The 21,513-nt window shown below is 47.0% G+C and overlaps 2 protein-coding genes and 1 long non-coding RNA gene across 7 annotated transcripts in view; 2 read left to right on the top strand and 1 right to left on the bottom strand.

Moving 5' to 3' along the window:
* THADA (THADA armadillo repeat containing) overlaps positions 1-6,993 on the top strand; it is a 167,126-nt gene extending 160,133 nt beyond the window's left edge. For 4 of the 5 annotated variants that reach the window (XM_082047591.1, XM_082047592.1, XM_082047589.1 and 1 more), the window contains 2 exons: positions 4,133-4,299; positions 5,512-6,993. In XM_082047591.1, the coding sequence (XP_081903717.1) occupies positions 4,133-4,299; positions 5,512-5,850 (506 nt within the window). In that variant the 3' untranslated portion in view covers positions 5,851-6,993. Of the gene's footprint in view, positions 1-952; positions 1,045-4,132; positions 4,300-5,511 lie in introns of those variants that run through there. The other variant, XM_082047593.1, reaches the window with a different exon arrangement.
* LOC309437318 lies at positions 6,484-9,336 on the bottom strand. Its single transcript, XR_014183527.1, has 2 exons — positions 8,244-9,336; positions 6,484-7,414 (listed from the first exon to the last, which is right to left on the bottom strand). It is a non-coding gene; the product is annotated as an uncharacterized lncRNA (long non-coding RNA).
* An 885-nt stretch (positions 9,337-10,221) lies between these two features.
* On the top strand, positions 10,222-14,424 carry ZFP36L2 (ZFP36 ring finger protein like 2). The gene is made up of 2 exons (XM_082047634.1): positions 10,222-10,514; positions 11,168-14,424. The coding sequence occupies exons 1-2, from the start codon at positions 10,464-10,466 to the stop codon at positions 12,533-12,535; spliced, it is 1,419 nt and encodes a 472-aa protein (XP_081903760.1). The 5' UTR covers positions 10,222-10,463; the 3' UTR covers positions 12,536-14,424.
* The last annotated feature ends 7,089 nt before the right edge of the window (positions 14,425-21,513 follow it).

The following is a 21,513-nucleotide window of genomic DNA, read 5'->3' as shown; positions in this document are numbered from 1 at the left end:
CAAATAATGATGTGAGGAGCGGTTCTTTTAAACAGTCAATACGTCAGCAAAGAAACGTACATTTTGGTTTAGAATACAATATGTCAGCAAAGACACGTACATTTTGGTTTAGAATACATATACCTTTTGTGGGTATCATAAAAGATTCTGTGCATGCTTACAGCATCTCTTGCTGTTACTTGTAGAGCTGGGAGCCGTCAAAGCAGTAGAATGTTTTCCCCTCTGAAAGCATTTTTTACCTGTTAGATCATGGGTATGTATGTAAGTTCACTTGCTGTTCTTTATCTGTATTATTTCGACATTCCAAGTTTAGTGAGTTGATATGCCTTGTTTGGATACTTGCTCCATCTCTTCATTGTCCTTGTGGCAATGGTAGTTCCCAGATCTGATCTTGAACTATTCTAGCATCAAATTTGTGTGAACTGGTATCAAAGTCAGTTAATGTCGGTGCGCTCTGTAAGTAACAGCAGCTGAGGAAGCGATTCAGAAACCATGGAGCCATTTGGGATGGGATGGCATGGGATGGGCAGGTGGGAGTGAAGATTCTTCATCTGCCAGAGTCGGATCTGTCGTTGGATCTGTGTCAAAACCTCAAGCAGCAGGAGGCCGCCGTGCTGGCTTCTTTAGCACAACACCTGAGGTAGGCAGGCGCCTACCCACATTTTTGAAGCCTGTGTTTCAGCGTTATCGAAATGGTGTTGCTTTGTTTTCCTCTGGTCTCAGTGTCAGAACTGATGCATGAGTTGGGTTGATCAGTTACATGGTGTCTGCAGTTCACAGAAGGGCGGTTGGCATCTTGTGAGTCAGTACTGTGTTCAGGGCCTTCATGGTTTTCCTGTGTGTTAGACCTCCTTTATATGTTTTTCTTGTAATCTTTTTCACTTCTTAAAACCAAAACAACAACAAAAAACCCAAACCAAACACCTTACCGTTTCTGTTGTTGCAACACAAGGATTCCCTGCAAGACTGCTGTGCTGTGTAACCACAAAAAAGCCCGTTCCTCTGTGTCAGACTGATGAAAAACTGCTAGCAAGCAAGTCCGGTGTAAGTAGTACGTCAGTATCACTTGTTTTGCTACCTCTTGGCAGTTTTCAGCATGTTCACGTAAAAACAGAATGTAGAGGCCCCAGCACATGTTTTGGTGCATTTCTCAGTAGTCCAATTTTCTCATTCTCAAGGAGAGCGTGTACTTAAGGAGTCTAAATCCTAAAAGGAAAGAAAGGCCCCAGAAAATGGCAGGTATTTTAAATGTGTGCAGTTGTATCTATAATAAGTCTCCCAAAGCAACAGCTAACTTCAGGAAGACAGCAGTGGGAAATAACATTTGGTTTTTAGCTCCCAGCATCACTGAATTTGCTAAATATTCACATATAAACAAAATGACACAAGCAAGGGACACTATACAAATTTTGACAGTCATAGCCATTCAGTAGCCATCCATAAAACTCTGAAGAATCATCAGAATTCAAAAGAACTGTGGTTAAAATGTGTCTTCTAAGCGTTAATAACTGGGATGCTTATTTCAGGCTCAGAAGCCCACGCTCCGCTTCATTTCTCTTCTTCCAGCTCTAAGGACCACCAGTATTTCTGAGTAGTAGAGGTCCCCATGGCACTTGAAGAAACAGTGTTTTTTACCTGAGCGTAGAAAATCAAAACAGAGAGGACAAACATTGTACCTCTTCGTCAGAGTATCAGACCTGGTACAACGTGGAGCACATGAGCAGAGAAAGCAAGTGTCTTGGTTTGGTTATTTTCATAGAATCATAGAATGCTAGGGATTGGAAGGGACCTCGAAAGATCATCTAGTCCAATCCCCCTGCCGGAGCAGGAACACCCAGATGAGGTTACACAGGAAGGTGTCCAGGCAGGTTTGAATGTCTGCTGAGAAGGAGACTCCACAACCCCCCTGGGCAGCCTGTTCCAGTGTCTGTCACCCCCACTGAGAAGAAGTTTCTTCTCAAGTTTAAGTGGAACCTCTTATGTTCCAGCTTAAACCCATTACCCCTTGTCCTACCATTGTTTGTCACCGAGAAGAGCCTGGCTCCATCCTCATGACACTCACCCTTTGTATATTTGTAAACATTAATGAGGTCACCCCTCAGTGTCCTCTTCTCCAAGCTGAAGAGCCCCAGCTCCCTCAGCCTTTCCTCATAAGGGAGATGCTCCACTCCCTTCATCATCTTGGTTGCCCTGTGCTGGACTCTCTCCAGCAGTTCCCTGTCCTAATTTCCCTGATTTTGTTGGGTTTTTTTTTTTTTTTTTTTGTTTCTTTGGGTGTTTTTTTTTTGTTGTTTTGGTTTCTTTGGTTTGGTGGTGTTTTGTTTGGTTTTTTTTTTAAGAAAGGATCCTGGGAAGAAATGTCAGGGAAAACACTACCTAAAAACCCCAATACCTAAAATAAATGGTGTGGGAATGTTGTACCCCTGCAAGCTCTCCCTCATGGACAAAGGTGAGCGATGTCCTACTACAATGATAAGTCCTGACATGAAGAAAACAGATTAGAACATTTGAGTTTACCGTCTAGCAGAGACAAACGGCGTATGTAACATTATTAGTGTCACAGAGAGATTGACTGCCTGCCTTCCTGTTCCTTGTTCAAGGAGATTTCCATTTACCCTCATCTAACTCCAAGATAAAGAAGGGACCATCTGTTCTTTCTCCTTCACTCCCTTCCTTATTATGGTCCTTTGTTCTCATGGTCTCAAATACTAATTCATCCTCCCCGTGTCCTCGGTACATTGCCTGCTCTGTCAAATCCTATCTTTCTGTTGGTCTGGTTTGCCCTTAGCTGTTTCCTATGTTTCCTTATGCGTTGGCATATGGATTTCGGTGTTTTAGTGTATGTTTCTCTGCTGTGCCAACGTTCTCCAGCAACCCTGGGGCTGGTTGGAGGCCCGGAGAGGTGTCACAGGACACAGGTCCATGCTGCAGCACTGAGCGTGGGATGTGAAGGACAGGTCTCGGCTGGACTGCTATGCCTCTTTTTTGTCAATAATCATTCTCCTTCATGAGAAATGCTTCAGTACGCTCAGAAACAGAAAATAAGGTCTGCCTTCCACATCTGCATGGATTTTTACCAAAGAATTTACTCTGATGTGTTGCCTGCTCACAAAAGGCAGCCTTCAAGAGTGATGTGTCGTTATGATCTCACTACTCAGAAGACAGACGATTCAGCGAACAGCTGTTTGTGTGTTGATGACTATGGACAAGGATGAATTTTGCCAAAATCCTTTTTACTGTAATAGGGTTTTTACAGGGGGCTTGTTTGTTAGCTCTCCTGCTCCAGTCCTCTTCCTGCATCCCCATTAAGAAAAACTGCATTAATGCTACCAGTGGTGAAACTCATACCTGTGAACGCAGTTGTTGGAGTTCTCATGCAAATGGGGCTTCTGGCATTTTTATCTACTCTGTCATTGAGGGCAGCCCTAGGAACCACACGATTAAAACAGCAGCTGCCCCAGTGAGAGCAGTGGGGAAGTTCAGGGAAGAAATACGGTGTGGACAATGGCTTTGTGTACAGCTCTGGCATCACAGCAAAACCTAGATAAATATAGCTCTCCGATGGTTTTGTAAACAGTGTCTGCCTTTCTCTTCTTTAACATCTCTCTAAGCCTGTCTTGTGTACTTGATCTTTTACATGTGTGTGTATCTTACTATATATAAAGAGATTGCACACCAAATAGTGATTTCTTTTATATCCCAGCCCTTTAAAAACATATAATGTGCTGCAGGTTTTAAGTTCCAGTGAATCATCAAATCAGATTGAAGGCATAGCTGCAGCTTTGCAAAAACAGTCACCATGCAGTAGTGTCAGGACTGTCTCTGGAGACGTTTCTAACAGACATCTTTGTATATTTAAACCCAAATTAATGAAAGTCACTACATGGGAAGGAAAAAAATATTAAGCGTCAGCATTTTCAGTTGCTTCATATTTTATTTTGGAATTGAGAGAAGGCCTCAAGTGGCACGGAAATAAACATTCTCCCAGTTTATTTGTAGTACAATTCATCATTCTAAATTGCGTTTGTGTAAATTCAGCATCTGTTTTCAAAGAAATAATTTCTGCGCTGATTTTATTTGAAAATGTTTGTCGTCCTGCTGTACGTCGTCATGCATGTGTTTCTCTCAACAGAGTTTGCCCTTAGGATAGTGAGTGCTCCGATGGCCTTGGATTTGGCGCTGGGCACGGTGTGCGAGCTGCTGCAGCGGTGGGGGCAGAGCCGTGCCGGTGTGCCCGTCCTGCTGGGCTGGCTGCTGGGGGACAGCGACCCGAAAACAGACCCAGAAGCTTCAGCCCCGGTAACGTTGACCCTGAGTTGCTATCGTGCGTTGGGATCGCTACGTTTCTGCAGTCAGTAGGAACAGGATGAAATACGTCATCTGATGAAGCCTGATGTTCACTACCGCAGTATTAATAGATCTACAATTAAAAAAAAATAAATCACATGGACAATATTTAGAATAAAAATAGTTTATCTGTTTCCTGGTAATACCAGTGTAAAATTAAATAAATCAACAAACAAACATTGAAATACATCAAGGTTTACTTAACAGTTCCTTGTCGACTGAAACATACGGAGGCTGTAACTGATTGTGTTCAGTATCCTTGCAGATGATGATTTGCCTTGAAATCAAACTGCTGCTGTGGGCGCCAGGCACATCTGGCATTCAAGCACAGCCTTCTCCCAACTGGTGGCTTTTCCAGAGATGTCACCTAAATATTTGGTAACTTCGTGCCGCCTTCCATAGGACTGATTCTGCTGTATAGCACATGAAACAGCCTCTCTCACATCAGTCATTGTCTGCAGAAGCATCATTTGTGTAAAGAAAAACTTTGCCACGCTGGTTCTGTAAAACCTAGTGTTGTATATATACACTGTGCTCTCTTTGTCTTGAAAAAAAACTGTACAAATTAAAATAATGCTGGAAGGTAAATGGGAAGGAGCAGGAGCAGCTACATCTTGGGAGAAGTTTGTTGACAATTAATGTGACCCATGAAATATATTATGAATCTTTCCTTAAGCCTTTGGTTTAGGTATGCCTTTCTGATGTTTCACTGACTGATACAATTTTCCTTTTCCATTTAATCCACTCAAAAAGCTCCATGACATAGCAAATTACCATACTGGTTACAGAGGGGTCTCAGTGAAATACGAGACAGTTTCACAGGGGAAGGCAGGCACATGTTAAGGATTAGGACTACTATTTACTTCCACTATTTCCCAAGAGTTATACCATAACTGCCTCATTTTTGAAGGTATAATTTCTTTCACAAAGTAGGAAACTTTTAAATTGTATTTTCCCAAACCTTTGAAAAACGATGCATGTGAATGCATATGAATCTTTACCCTTTTTTTCTTTGCTATGAAGAAGCTATTCTGTAACAGCCTCTATTCTCATTATTTTTTTATATATATATATAATTCATATATTTAATAATGTTCTCATTATTATCAAGACTGAAAGTCATTTTCTAATCACTGTTTGTTTTTTTCTTTTCTTTTTGTTAAGGAAGAAGACGATTACCTGTTTGATAAAGGCGAAGTGAATTTTTGGGCAGAGAAGTTGACTCATGTCAGACAACTTAGTAAGCATCTTTTACTGCTTATATCAACAACTCATCTAACTTTACCAGATCAAGGAGAACTTAATCGACTATCAAGAATAGCACTGGACCAAGCCCAGCTTGTTGGACACCTTCTTAGAGCGCTACCTCCTACTCCAGAATTTACCAAAACGGCAGAATTCACAAGATTGTCTATTCAAAATGAGAGAATATCGCTCTGCCTTAAGATATTAGATCTGCTGAAGACTGATGGTACTTGTAAAAATGAAAATCTGGAAAAGTAAATTACTAGAAGTTCATCCGCAGGGAGCTGCACATAATTCACTAGATGGGCAGAGGGACTGAATTCTAGCGATGCTCGAGGAACAAGGGATTGCTATAATGACTCGGTAAAGCGGCAACAAGCTATTCAGTATTCAGGCTAAAACCACATTTTTAATATATGAGGCCATTATTTTTTCTTTTTTTCTCAGATGTGCTGAGGGAGACTGTTCCTTTTAAATGCATTTGCTAATTTCTTTCAGCTGAGCATGGTTTATTATAGCTACTGTAGGAAGTCAAGCAGCTAAACCTAATATTTTCCATTCATCCAGGTGCAGGCCACCTGTAGTTGTGTTACATTTTTATCTCAGATTTTTACCTCCTGTGTTTTAATCCTGAGAAAATACTGATTTTTTTTTTTAAATCTCCTTTCAAGATGAAGAATGGTAATTATTTAATATTTTTAAAAATTTTACTTTATTGCTAAGTGTTTCTGAAAGAAAAGAAACAAACCGTGGCTGCTTTGTCCATGACAATTTTTAGACTGCATTTTAAATTTTACTGCATTTCCCTCTGGAGGAAGGCAAGGATTGTCCCTTTGGTGGGAATCTTATTTTGTAGATGAAAACAGCACTAGTTACATTCCTGCATGCCTCTTCTTTTTCCTGTAAAACAAGTTAACTACTTTTATAAAATTGCTCTAAAGTGAAGAGCGCTGTGTTCCAAGCAGCTGTTCCATTTTGAACAAAACGGTTTCATCTTTACTTTCGAAACACCTTGTTCTGCAAGCAGCCCTGGAAGGTAATTACGGCCCTGCTCAGCTGTGAGGCCTATGAGAAGAGATACTGGGAGATGCTGTGATGGGTGCCCAGTTGTGGGGAATATACCAAGTGTTCAACCATTTCACCCTCCAAAATGCAACAGCCTTTGTTGTGCTTTGCAATTTTATTTTTTGTTTGTTTTCCTGGGAACTGAAGTTGGTTTCTGATATGAAAATGAGATGTCGAAAATAAATATTTATGTTATAAGTCTGTGTTTTGTTCCTTCAGCCCAGGGCTGTGACTTGGCGTTTGGCTGCAGCCAAAACAAAGCTGTGCGGGGGCGGCCGTCCTTAGTTCAGCCTCCCTGGAACAGCGACGTGCCCAATAAACCCCTGCTTGCTTGTAGTCTCCGCACCTAATTGTCTGTTTTCGCGCAGTGCGCTCGTAAATCTCGATGATGACGGTGATGATGCAGGTTAATTAGCAGCTCTTCCCACGGCGGGTGCTCTGCGTGTGGCGGCGCGGGGCCGGCAGGTGGCGCTGCAGCACCGCCGTGCGCGCCGGGCCGGGATTGGACCCCTCAGTGCCAGGGGCTGGTTTTACCTCACCAAGGTCTGGCTTAGCAGTAACAGGGCCTGATTTAACCTCATCAGAGCCTGGCTTAACCTCTCCAGGGCAAGGCGTCAGTTCGCCCTGGCTGGGTGCTGTGGTGCCTGATGGCCGATTGCTTCCCACTTCTTGAGTTTAAGTAAGAGTCTGCTGTAAATCAGGATATGCTTCTGAGTTAGGCTTAGCGAACATCTGAATGCTGCACAAGCCAAAGTTACTAAAAACAAAGCAATAAAAAAAAATTAAATGCTTTTACAGTTTCCAGGATTCAGGGTTACTTATATATGTCATTTACAATGAAATGTGAGGATTTGATAGGCAAAAGGGAAAGGTTAGACTCTGAGATGAAAAGATGTCTCACAGAATGCATGTTACCCAGCTTAACAAGCCACACTCTGAGTTAGGCTAAAAATTAGTTTGCATCTGTTTTGAGCTTCTGGGGAAAGAACAGCCCAGATTACGTGTGGAAGCCCCTCTTAAAAATAGTCAAGACCTGTGAAATTAATTAACAGCTGTCGGTTTTACCACACCTTGACAACATTTTTGAACTAGTGTGGCAATAGCTTTTACAGTAGAAAACAAACAGGACTTTGTATAGTATTGAAATTACAGTACGGTTGTGTGACGTTAATCACTGACATAAGCAATGTAAGACTCTGTAGTGCTAGACACTGGCAATGGTTTTATGGGATTGACTTTAAAATGCGTATGCCTATATATTCAATGTCAACGAATGGATAAATGCAGATGTGTAATTGCATAGTAGTAGATCCACAGTGACCATAAAACTTAAGTAACTTTGTGAAGCCTTGAGAACCTGGTTAATCAGTAACCCAAATAACTTGAAAACTCAGTCTTCCTTATTGTGGTTTTAGAATGCAACTGAAACCCGCCATCCCGCCTTAGTTTATGGAGAGCAAATAAAAATATATCAGCTCACATACATTTCACCACACACTGCTGGTGAATTGAGTTACTTTATAACTACTCAAGAACCTTTAAACCCTATGCAGCAATTACAGAAGAGGGTTAGCAAAACCTTATACCAGAGCACTTATCTGCCATGCGCTTGATCAAAGTCAGTTTACCAAAGTATTCCTCCAAACGCTGGTGACACGTTGCTCCTTGCATGACTCTCATCATAAGCTGTAACCCTCCCGCTGAGCGGTAGGCGGGAAAGGCAGGAGGAATTTTAAATTTGGGGCTGGCAATCCCTGTGCAGGCGGACGCGGGCACTAGGGGGTGGCAGATCCCCGCGCTGCCGCCGGCCCGTCCCAGCCCCCCCCGGGCCGTGCGGGGCCGCCGGCGGGAGGAGGAACGGGCGGGAAGCGGCTCCGGTTGCGCCCCTCCCAAAAGCGAGCGGGGGACTTGCCCGAGTGAAGTGCCGGGATACGGGAAAGAACGGGGTCGGGGCTTTTTATTGCTCCAGCTCCTCCAGCCCTCGTCTTTTCCGGGAGTTTTTGTTTTGTTTTTTCCTATTTCTGTTGATAAGCTCAGCCTTAACCTCACAGGCTGGGCTTTCTCCTCCGCGGGTGAGCGCTCACACGCAGTGCGGGGGGGGTGCAGAGCCGGGTCCGCGCTGCGCACGGTGGGTCCCGCCTGCTGCCCCCCCGCATCCTCGGGAGGGGAGGAACCAAATGGGAGCGTGAGCCGCACGGCGGCTCGGGGACGAGTGCGAAAACCCGACTCGAAGTGCTCTAAACACCACCCCCCACCCCCCGAAGTTGCCTTCCTTTGCAAATGTGTTTTCAAAGTGCAGGGTTCCTGCTGACGTGGTCAGATTTGCACCCTCGGGTTTCCAGGGCCTGACATCCCGGCTCGGAAGCTGAAGAGGATCAAACGCCTCTGCTGGCTTTAGCAGCTATAAAACTTTACACGTCCATTTTCCCCCTTCCGATTTGTCCCGGGGCTGAGCAAACGCGGGAAAGGACAAGGGGTGCAGGGCCGCTGCCTGCGCCGCCTTTCCTACGTCGTGTTTGCGCAGCCTTATCGGCGCGGGAGGGGGGAGGGCGAAGGGGGGGTGTTTTGCACGGCGGCTCCTGGCCCGCCCTGGACTGCAGCCCGCTCCCGGGACGGGGCCCCGCCGGCACGGACCTGCCGCTGCCGCCGCCCTCATCCCGGCGGCGGGGGCAGCCCGGCGGGAGGGCTGCCGGGGCGGCAGCGGGGCGCAGGGAGCGGAGCGGGCAGCCCGCGACGAGGCTGGCGCAGCCCGGCGGGTCACAAGACCTTGGCGGCTGCTGGGCCGCGGTGCGAGGGGTGTTGGGACTGAGCGTGGGAGGGGTGCGGGAGGGGGGTGTGGGGGGATGGGCGCCGCACATCAGCGCGGCCGCCGCGGGGTTAACGGCGCTTCCCCTCCGCGTCTGCCCGCCAAGCTCTCCAAACATTGGAAAGGGGAAATAAAAAACAACTTGGACCGCTCAGCGAGGGGGAAGCGGCGGGGCGCGCATCCCGTGCCCAGCTGCCGTCCCGCCGGTCGCACCGGGGCAGTGCGAGCCCGACCTTTGTTTCAAACCAATTACGTGGCAAAAGTTTATTTTCGGTGGGGCGGGAGAAAGAGGTGTCCCCAGCGCTGCCGCGTCTCTCCCACGGTACTGCGCTCCCGCCTCCGCTCGGCGGCGGCCGCCACCCGCCCTGCGAATGCGCGGGCAATGCCGGCCCGCTCAGGGGGCTGGGGGCGCCGCTATTTGGGGAAAAGGGTGCGAAGATGGGAGCTTCACAGGGGCCGAACACGCAAGGCACTGTGCTACTCTGCCTCGGCCGCTTCCGCGGCCCCTGCCCCGCTCCGTCCCGCCCGCGCTGTCGGCGCACCCGGCTCGGGGATACCGGAGGCTGACGGCGGGCAACACGGCGGCACCGCTGCTCCCCGCCAGCCCCGCAGCGCAACCACCACCCAACCGCGCCGTTGCTGCCGGCCCTCTGCAAAACTTGGCGCGACCCCGCGGGGCGGCCCGGCCAGTCGGGGCGGGCCCGCCGGGCGGAGCGGGGCGGGCGGAGCGGGGCACCGCCCCCGCGGGCCGCGGCCGCGTTTATATGGGGGCGGCGCGGGGCGCCGCGGAGTTCCCGCAGTTCGCTCGCTGCTGTGCAGCTGCCGTCGCCGCCTCGGCCCGGCACCCGCCGTCCCGCCCGCTGCGCCGGGAAGGAGACGGGACCATTTCGGATCTCAAGCAAACGGCCCCCTCCTATCTAGTCGTGGCTTTTCCAAACCCTCCGAGGAGAGCGGGATCTTTCGGTCCTTCCTGTATTTCCGATCATTACAGGATCTAGAAATGTCGACGACACTTTTATCTGCCTTCTACGACATTGACTTCTTGTGCAAGGTAGGGAGGAGCGTAGTTCCCCAGGCGCGACCCGGTGCCCCGGGCCGGTGCCGCGGTTTGCAGTTCGGCGCTCCCGGCGGCTGGGGCCGGGGGACGAGTCTTGGCGGGGCGGCAGGCCCGCGGCCGCCCGGGACGGAGCGTGCGGCCGGTTCGCTGCCTGACAGCTGGCCGGTTTAAAGCAGCGCGGGTCCTGCTGCAAGGCGGCTGATGCAAGCCTGCGAGCCCCTGAGAGGCGTGCTGCACCCTCGCTGCGGGGGCTTCTGGGGTGTTGTTTTTTTTTTTTTTTTCTGAAGCTGTAGAGGCGCCGAGCTGCTCTGCAGGCACTCGCACACAACTGCTGCGCTCCCGGGAGCAACTTCATAAAAGTTGCTCATGCAGCAAAGCTTGTAAGGGTGTTTCGCCCCAGCTCTGCCCCGCTCGCCCTGGCATCCCAGCGCTTGCGGCAGACCCGCTTTTGGGGCCGGCCGGGCGGCGCGACACCTGCCTCGACCCCCGTGGTGCGTCCGCAGCGCCCGCCGGTGCTGCGGAGGGGGTGCTGAGCGCCCGCGGGAGCCTTGTCGGTGGGCTGGCGGTCACCGTGCAACACGCTCTCTCTCTCCCGCTCCCTGTCTCCCCCGCCCCTCCCCCCTTCCTCCCATCCCCCGCCCCAACAGACGGAGAAGTCCCTGACCAACCTCAGCAGCATGCTGGACAAGAAGGCCGTGGGGACCCCGGTGGCCCACCCCAGCTCCAGCTTCGCGCCAGGCTTCCTGCGGCGGCACTCGACCAGCAACCTGCCGGCGCTGGCCGGCGGCTCCAAGTTCCCCAGCCCCACCGGCTCCAGCTCTTCCTCCACCTCGTCCTCCTCCTCCTCGTTCGGCAGCCTGAAGGAGACGGGCTCCGGCGGAGGCGGCAGCAGCAGCCCCACACCCCTGCTCAACAAGGAGAACAAGTTCCGGGACCGCTCCTTCAGCGAGAACGGCGAGCGCAGCCAGCACCTCATGCAGCAGCTCCAGCAGCAGCAGGCGGCGGCCGGCAAGGGGGGCGGCTCCGGCGGCGGCGGCGGGGCCCCCATCAACTCGACGCGCTACAAGACGGAGCTGTGCCGCCCCTTCGAGGAGAGCGGCGCCTGCAAGTACGGCGAGAAGTGCCAGTTCGCCCACGGCTTCCACGAGCTGCGCAGCCTCACCCGCCACCCCAAGTACAAGACCGAGCTCTGCCGCACCTTCCACACCATCGGCTTCTGCCCCTACGGCCCGCGCTGCCATTTCATCCACAACGCCGACGAGCGCCGCCCGGCGCCCGGCGGGGGCACAGCCGCCCCCCCCAGCGCCGCCGCGGCGGGGCCGCACCACCACCCGCCCCCGCACCCCGCCGGCAGCACCGGCGACCTCCGCGCCTTTGCCCCCCGCGACCACCCGCTGGGCGGCGGCGGCGGCTTCGGGCACCCGCGCGGCGGCGAGCGGCCCAAGCTGCACCACAGCCTCAGCTTCTCCGGCTTCTCCGCCCACCACCACCACCCCCCGCACCCCCACGGCGCCGCCCCGCCGCCGCCCGGCGGCCGCCTGGACGCCCCCCTGCTGGAGAGCCCCGGCGGGTCGCGCACGCCGCCGCCGCCCGCCTCCGCGTCCTACTGCGAGGAGCTGCTCTCGCCGCCCTGCGCCAACAACGCCTTCGCCTTCTCGGGCCAGGAGCTGGGCAGCCTCATCGCGCCCCTCGCCCTGCACACCCAGAACTTCGCCGCTGCCGCCGCCGCGGCCGCGGCCGCCGCCGCCTATTACCGCTGCCAGCAGCAGCCGCCGCCCGGCGGGGCCTGCCCGCCGCCCCCCGCCTCGCCGCCCTTCAGCTTCCAGCCCCTCCGCCGCCTCTCCGAGTCGCCCGTGTTCGACGCGCCGCCCAGCCCCCCGGACTCCCTCTCCGACCGGGAGAGCTACCTGAGCGGCTCCCTCAGCTCCGGCTCCCTCAGCGGCTCCGAGTCGCCCAGCCTGGACTCGGGCCGCCGCCTGCCCATCTTCAGCCGCCTCTCCATCTCCGACGACTAGGGGGCCGGGGGGCGCCCGGCCGTGCGGCTGCAGAGCAAGTAAGTTAACGAGCGAAGAAAGCGAATCCTCCTCTTTTTTTTATATATATCTATCTATATATACATCGAGAGCTGAACAAAACAAGGCATTTTGCAAAAGGGCAAATGACACGAACTGAACAAAACTTATTTTTATAGAGAGACCTTGGAAGAAGGGGATTTTTGTTTCGGGGTTTTTATCTTGTTGTTCTTTGGAGACAAGTTATGATATGCACCAGCAGCAGCCATTCCATCTGTGTTCAAAAAAAGAGAAAAAAGCATTAGAAAAGACCACCTGAAAGCAACAATCAATCTGGGGAGCGTGTGTCCTGCCTGCCCAGCTCCTCCAAACCTTCAGACACACACACAAAGTTACAAGCTAGTTTGTCTTTCAATCCAGTTTAAGTAAAAACACAGAACATACTAAACCTATAAGCTTTTTTTTAAAAAAAAAAAAAAGAAAAATCCAACATCCTGCCAAGAATATGCCTTGATAACAACCTTCCTTTTTATATATCTATATATTATTATTATAACAAATGCTAAAACCTTCATTCCAAAGTTTAATATTGGTTCCATTGCCACCACTTAGTGGATGTTTGGCTTAGAACAATTTTTGTTTGTTGTTGCTTTATTTGGAAGCACTCAACTGAGTTTAGTTTGTAATTGTTGGAGAATAACTGCTGATTTTTTTTTTTTTAATTTTTTTTTTAGCTGTTTGAGTTGATTGCATGAATGAGTCACTGCACACAACTCAATATGAAACTATTTAACTTATTTATTATCTTGTGAAAAGTATACATTGGTAATTTGTTCATACTGTATTTATCGGGTATGATGAAAAGCAATAGATATATATTCTTTTATTATGTTTAAATTATGATTGCCATTATTAATCGGCAAAATGTGGAGTGTGTTCTTTTCACAGTAATATATGCCTTTTTGTAACTTCACTTGGTTATTTTATTGTAAATGAGTAAAATTCTTAATTTAAGAGATTGTATGTAATATTTATTTCATTAATTTCTTTCCTTGTTTACGTAAATCTGAAAGATTGCATGGTTTCTTTATAGAAATCGGTCTCGATGCTGTGGAAGTAGTTTGAGGAATTTCTATGGGTTTTTTGTTTTGTTTTGTTTTAGAATGTAAATGGTTGTAGCCCGTCCGAGTTGAAAAACAAAAAAGAAACAACAACAACGACAAAAAAGACTGACTTAGCAATCAGACTTCAAAGTGGCAAATCTAATTCAGACTTGTTTAAAGTAACCAAAAAGTGTTTTTTGTTGCCTAACTCCACCAATCACACTGTGATATAGTCTCAAAGTATGTAGCAATAATTGGGGGGTCCCAGTATTATGTCTCACAGTGCCTTCTTGAGGGTCCATGCTTGCCTTAAATATCTCTCAACCAAATAAGTATTTTTCTTAATGCTTGAGATAATTTGAATGTAGGGATGGGTTTTAACTACAGCAAAATTTCACCACTCTTTATTTTATAAGAATGGAGGCCATCTTTGGATCTGAAACTTTATACAGTACATGAACATATCTTGTTTAATTGAATTCCAAAACTTGTAATTTCTTTTTTTTTTTCTTATGTAGAAAGTCGTGAGTTTTCAAACTTTCCTGGACAGTGGATGAATGAGCAGTAGCTTAGTTTTGTTTGTACATAGGTACAGATTGAGCACTATGTACTCTTTTTGGACTACTTTAACAGAAGTATGTTTTGAATGTAACTAAAGGATAAGTCAACTTGAGTTGTAATATATTTTTCGGGAGTCAGTTCACTACAAATTGTGTGAGACTGTAAACTTTGTACTGTAAATGTTTTGTAGTTCTCCCAATAAAATTTTTTTGGAAAAAAAAAAAAAAAGTAGCTTTTCAAACTGTTAGACCTGTGCCTGCCAGGCAGTGAGTGTTTCTTGCTAAACACCCCCTTGCCCTCCCAGTCACAACTGTGTCTAGCTACAGATTAACCAGTTTGCACTGCAACTCCAGTCCACTCCTGCAGCAATCACTGGTCGGGGGCCAAAGCTAATAAACACTTCCAGAAAGTTCGCGTTACCGGTGTGCTTGTGTACTGTATGCTGTCTTCCCTTTCCCCCCTCCCCACCCCGTGTTTTTTTTTTTTGTTTGTTTGGTTTTGTTTTTGAAACGGGTGAAGGATCAAACCTTTGCTACTTGTAGTAGCTAAACAGCTGGAGTGGAAAAATCTAGTAATGGCATTTATCGGTCACACGGCTGATTGGGGAATGTGTGAAGGTACCATGAGCCTTCCTGGCTGGTTTGGGGTAAGGAGGAAATGGCAGTTTGGGTAATAAAAAGGCATAATTAAGGTTTGCTCTTTGTCCCAAATGCTTTGTTCTTCTTCACTCTCAGGAATGCGAACTTCTGCCTCAGCACTCTCATCACCCAGCGAAGGGCATATTGGTGTTAGTCGGGCAAATGTTCAATGTGTTAATCAGTTTTCAGGGCTTGGGCTTTAAACAACTTATCTGAGGATATATTTACGTAACAAAATACTTGGTGGCCTGGGGTCTGTGTGTCTGTTAATGCTGAGGAATTTTCTGAGCGTTCTCCACATTTTGGTCCCTTATTCCAACCTACCCCTTCAAGTCATGATTTCTACAGGCTCATTTTTGTTCTTTTGTCATACTAATAATAAATGTTGTCAACATCGTGGCATCTCTGCGCTGCCTGGACTGCCATGGTACTTTCTATAAATACAAGGTAGAATGTAATACGGGTGCCATATGTTTGTGTAACAAACCTTGGACTGACTCTCAGTTTAAAATTAAAACAAACGTAAGCAATGTATGACAACACAGTCCAGCTACAGCAATCTCTTTTTTTTTGTTTTTTTTTTTTTTTTAATGGATTGATCTGATGTTTTGGCTCAGAATTGCTCCCTTAGATTCCCAAACTAATTTCTGAAGAAATCCCATTTTGGTGCTGCATGCACGGTAGCCCCAAGCACAGCCGGGTCCTTCCCTGGGTATCCCTGGTGCAGATCCCATAGCTGTGAAGAGGAGGCTTCTGCCAGGATTTTGCAGGAACAGTGAGTAGCTCTGGGTTTGCCCAGTGTCTAAGCTGATACCTTCACTCACTCTTGGGACTTTGAAGCTATCTGTAAAACTAAAACTGAGTTAATTGGGAATGCATGTCTCATTTAGTTTTCTTCCTTCCCTAGGTATGTTTTTAGCTTCTCCCCCTTGCCAACCTCTTCCCCTGAGCCCGCCTTTTTGTTGTCACAGTAGATAAGGACTTTATTTATTGCTATATTTCACTTATCTAGGACAGCTGTACTCCATCAGGGCAGTTCTTTCATCTTCCCTGCGGTTTTCTGTTGGTTGAATGGGACCTCGGTGAGGGTGCCGGGGTTGGCTTTGGTGTCTCCCGGCTGGAAGAAGAGCTCTGGAAGCTTTACAGCAGCATGAAACACAACTGCATCAGTGTCAACACCAGGGCTTTGTGTGTTGAAAAGGCTGCCAGGACGGGGTGGGTGACAGCCCCACGGTGTCCCCCAGCAGGCTGGTGGCCTGCCGGAGTGTGGGGAGGCCTGAGCTGCCCTCAGCCCTGCTCTGAGCCAGCGATGCTCCGAGACCCACTGCCCCGCACCCCGTTCTGTTTGTATCTCTGCAGAAGTGTCCTGCTGCAGTGTTATGTGCGGCTGTTCAGAAAACCAGAAGTCCTTGAGCTGGGAAGATAAGTCTCTGTTTCTTGCGCTGCGTAATCAAGTGTTAACCTTTAAGCTTGGTGACTTATGTTGTTTATTTAAGCAAATGTCCTTTTGCTTTCATTTCAAAAGTCAGTGAAGCATGTAAAGCTGGTCAGACCATTCAGAAATTTCCTGATACCTTGCAATAAATTGATAAATTTGCATAAAAATAAACTTTTTCTTCAAGAGCTTATGGTTGAGAAGCCGCTCCAAGGTCTCTACAATTCCCGTTAGGGAAGTGATATTTCTTTTAATAGTTGGGGCACTTCAAATGACTTTGAGGAACTGGAAAATGGGGATTTTACTCGTTATTGTTTAGGAGTGAGTCTTGCATGCTTGCTTTAGTTGGTAACCTGAAATTGCAGCCAAGGTGTAAATTTACAGGAATAGGTGTAATGGTGTAGATCTTGAAATGGGAATTGATTTAACATAGCTTGGTATGATCATTTTCAAATGTATCAAATCGGCAGTTTTCATTTTTACTCCTTTGTCCACTCACTTTCTTTTGGGGGCTTTTTACTTGCGTGGGTTTTTCTCAGTTTGCCTTCTTCAGGTACAGTGGGTGTGCTGTAACTCCGGTGCTTTTGCTTTCTCTGGGCTTTGGGTTTTGCTGCCTGACCCAGGTTAATGTAAAAAGTAAACCAAATTCAGCACACACAGCTGAACGCATCACACACCACCAAAAAAACTCCCAGCAGTGTGCCGCGAGGCACAGGAATGCTGCTCTTCACCTCGTGTATCGTGGTTTGGGCATGAGCTGATTTCATTGTATGATTTATCCTCAGTTCAAATGTAGAAGCTGTAATTCACAGCCCAGTCTGTGTCACCTGTGGAAGAGGGCACATCTCCACCGGAGGAGCTGGTGGGCTGCTGGCTCCCCTCTCTGCTCTATTGCTGAGCGCAGAATACAGCAAGCCAATAACTCAGTGGTTAAAAACATAGGCAGGGGATCAGCCCTTTTCCAGAATATCATTTAAATGTCCAGTGCAACTCTTACATTACTTTGAAAAATAAATCATTGCCCTCCTTCCATTTTTTGTCCTATCCTATCATTAGGTATGCAGCTTGGATTTAAAATAACTAGATAAATAAAGGGTGTATCTGTCTGCCTCATTTTCAAAGAAGGCCCAAGATTTCATTTTTGTTTATGATTAAGATGTACTAAGTTTTATTTTTTTCATTTTGCTAGTATAGCACTGAAGCCAGGGGACATGTACTATATATTTTTAATTGTGTGGTCTGTCTTTTCTTGCTGACCTTGACTGTGAATCTTGCTTGGTGGAGCTTCAGGTGGTGGTGCTCATTGATAAGATACGACATTTCAGGTGTTGCCTGCTGAGAGCCTACGGACTTTGGCAGCACATTAGCTCTGGAAACTAAAACTTCACTTTCTGGGCCTTCAGCTCAAGCTCACGTTCCTCAGTGGTTTAAGGTGAAGAAGGTACTGGGCTTCCCACTTTGTCGCATCTGACATATAGTTACATCGTCCCTTCTGCCAACCCTGCATCTGGTTGGTACCTGCCCAGAGTGACCACAGCCACCCTGTAAGTGCTCATCTGCTGAAGAAGTGGAAGCTTGGGATGAAAACAATATACTTGAGGTGATACACAGCAGGTTGCCTCCACTAACAGCAGTTCCTTTGCTCTGCTCCTCTCTGGCCTTTTCTGATGCCCTCCCTGAGCTGGTTCAGGTCACTGATGTGGCAGAGCCCCCCGGCACCCTGCTCACAGCTTGGACCACGGGGTGCAGGGTGGGCGCTGGGTCCACTGCCACCTAAAGGTCCACTGTGGCGCTCACCATGCCTGCCTGGGGTTTGATGTGTTTTATTAACCAGACAGAAAGGAAAAAAAAAGGTGTTTTCTGCTGGGGCAGAGTTGAAGGGGGTCAGTAAGGAGTCTGACGAGTTTCAGAGCTGGTGTGAGGGAGGAGGAGGAGGTGAAGCCTGCATCCCAGAGGGGGGGCAGGAGTGACAAGATGGACAACAAGGGATCTCCCCACCAAGCTGCTAAATTGGATTAGTCCTCCTCTGTGGGTTTTGCTCAGTTTGAAGAAACATTGTTTCCTCCTCAGTTCTTTGGGAAATTCTTGGTATGCCCATTTAAAAACCGCTTTTCTGTCTTGATGATTGTAAATGACTCACATGGACCTTGAGTATTTATTGTGCTGTTTGAAAATATAGTGACATTTAAGGTAAGGCTCAAATCAAAATAGGGTTTAATGAATATATCCCTGAGTAGTTATTTTGTCTGGCTTACTGGAAATCAAGTAATGGTTGTGTGGCAAAGCTCTGCATCTTCTAAGTTCTGAAGGTGAAACAAAATGCTTGTTATCAGGTGGCATAGGTGTAGCAGGTTGTGTAATTTTTGCTGCATATGTACTGAAGAATGTCGATTTATATGTCTAATTCCTTTATTAATATTAAGAATTTGACATTGGGAGAGGAGGGTGGAGGAATAAGATTCTTTCCTCAAGGTCTACAGGATCTTGTCTCTAAAAAGAACTTTTTGTCTCAAAGCTTAGTCAAACAGATACAAGTAATTTCATCTCTCCTTTCAAAGAGGTATAATGGATGTGTTAATGGAGGCATTTTGGGGTGAACCCCCGCCAGAATTGGCATTCCTGAGGAAAGCAGGCAAAATTACACTGACAAATCTCCTCTCTGTTGCTGAAGAGGGATAGATGACATCTGCCGAGTAATTTCTATTCTGTACACCATCTGAGAAGGAAATACAGGGTAATTTAAAACCCCTTTTTTTTTTTCTACCATGGTTAATAAAATAAACAGGGAGCTGGATATGCTGAAATCTAAATACAAGGGTCCTATATCAATGGATTATTACCTTATCTTTTCTGAATGTGACGTTCACTTGAATACCTGGAATGGTAATAGCTACTCAAGATAAGAAATGGAGGGAAATTCAATAATAGTAAGAGGTCTGGTAACTTATGAGATCTTGATTAGCCTTCAGCTGCGCTTAAATGTCGGAAAAGGATTCCCTGTACTGTATGCAAAGGGAGCTAAATAGCAGTATGGAAACCATTCCCTCTTTGCAGAAAAGCACTAACAACTGCCTTTTGTATTAAGGCTTTCTTGTATCCACATAAATATATATATATTTATATACATATATATATATATATACATGTTAACCTTCTAACTCTTCCATGGATGACCATTGTTTACCATAATGTTTAATTACTTTTCATTTGCAGCTTTGCTAGCTGTGGATGGTAGGTAGCTCTGGCCCCTGCAGCGGTCCCAAAGCTCTTGCCTGGTTGCGAGGGTTGCACATGCAGCTCTTAATCTCCTAAATACCATCAAATCTGAAAGTGGACTTCCTTTTCTTAGTAGAGGCCGTAATCCAGATTAATGCCATTGGGGAGTGGTTTATTCTTCCCATGGGTGAGCGAGCCTGGAGAAGGAATAAGGGAACTCCGGCCCCTCCAGCTGCCCACCCCAGGAGGGTCCCTGAACTGGTGTGACACCTCATTGCTGCCGTTGTGTTAAGAGGGCTAAACAGCATGCTGTAAATCTTAGAAGATGAATTCAGTGTTAACAAGTATGTTTTTTAAAGGTCACATTAGAGGAGGAATGCAGCGATTTGCCAATCCAAATGAACACCAAGTCTAAGAAGACAGGAATTTGTTCTCTGCTAGATTGATGCTCTGATCTGGACTCATCCCACGGCCTTGTGGCTTTAGAACAAAAGCACGAGGGAGGGCAGGAGTATGTGAGTAACACGAGGCTCAGGCCTCCACTTTCAGCATCGGTGCAACTTTATATTGCCTTGAACTGCGTGTGAAACCACAGCCTGAGTTACGTTCTCCGGGTTTTCTGCACAGGTGGTTGAAATCTCAGGATTTATCAAATGGTGTCCAGGGGACAGGAGGAGGCAAAACCTCTTGTAGCAAACTGTGTTGAGCTTTCTAGAGCTAAACCTGAACATTTTGCTTCAGTTTAGCTGTTTTGGGGTTTGGGGAAGTGCATCTAGGAACACCGGGGAGAGGATGCTGAGGAAAGGAAAGGCTGGAAGTCTGCAAAAACTGTCTGCCCTGGAAGTGGTGCATGGCTCCAGGCTAGTGTCAATATTAACACCAAGTCAGGACCTTTCCTGGGCACTCAATATATTTCTTATGGTAACCTGCATCTTACAATGAAATTCAAAGTGGAATTGAGAATTCATAGCATATTATTGAATATTATTGTTGTCTTGCCAACTTTGATGCAGGCATTCAGTGTATGTTCAAGTGGATGTTTAGCAACTTCAGTGGTCATTTCCAATCCATCATTGTATACATTGAACTGTGACCTTCAGCTTTCCAAAGGTCTCCAAAGGGCCTTGTAAATTCCTTTGCATTACAGCAAAACTGCTTTCACAATTTTAGCTGGCTAACAGCTGTAGTATAGCCACAGAGCAGATGCATCGCATCTCTGTTATGTATATTCTGCTTTAGTTAAAAATGATCCTCTGATGTCTGAAGGACCAAGGCAGGAACATATTTTTTTTAACTTTATTTGACTGAAGAGATGCATAAGTGCATTGACATTTGCTGTATTTCTTTGCATGTACCGACTGAACTTTCTTACCTCAGACTTAGATTTGGTTGCTAAATGCAGTTGCTGCAGTTTGTAGGGTTATGGGTCTGGCCTCCCATTTAAAATTTATCAGCTTCCTAAACACGTTATTCTTAGTGTTAACCTTGCATTTTGTCTCTACATATTCTCTCGTGGAAAACATGCAGCCCAGTGTTAGTCACAGGAACACCAGATTTCTGTAGTGGGCAAACAGCACCCTGTTCTAAGTTGTGCAAAGCTGTTTATTGATCTTGTGATTGTAGAAATGAAAGAGTTGCCTGTGTTTTAGCTGGGCTGGTATGTGGTATATGTGGCTGTATACATTTACACATGCATATGTGTTTTATGTATTTATAGTTTACATATTTAAGTAAATATAGATGTACCTTTATTTAATGTGTATTTATACTAGATATGTATTTAATAATAGCAACATGAGAATCCTGTCATCCATTTGGCTTCAATCTGGGTGAATACCTTGGTTGGTCATGATGTGCAAGATATTCACAGAGGGTAAAATTTCTTGTGTGAAGATTGATCAGTCACACCACTGTTTAATAATACTTACACAAGTCAGTGACTTGTGGTAGGCTGTTTCATTACCTGAGCCATCATCTCTGTTTCCTGAAAAATTTGATGTAAAATCATTGTTTTTTCTGGTAGAACAT

The sequence above is a fragment of the Streptopelia decaocto genome (assembly GCF_964273445.1).
Source record: "Streptopelia decaocto genome assembly, chromosome: 3".
Lineage (NCBI taxonomy): Eukaryota > Metazoa > Chordata > Aves > Columbiformes > Columbidae > Streptopelia > Streptopelia decaocto.
This window is presented reverse-complemented; position numbering and strand designations above follow the sequence as displayed.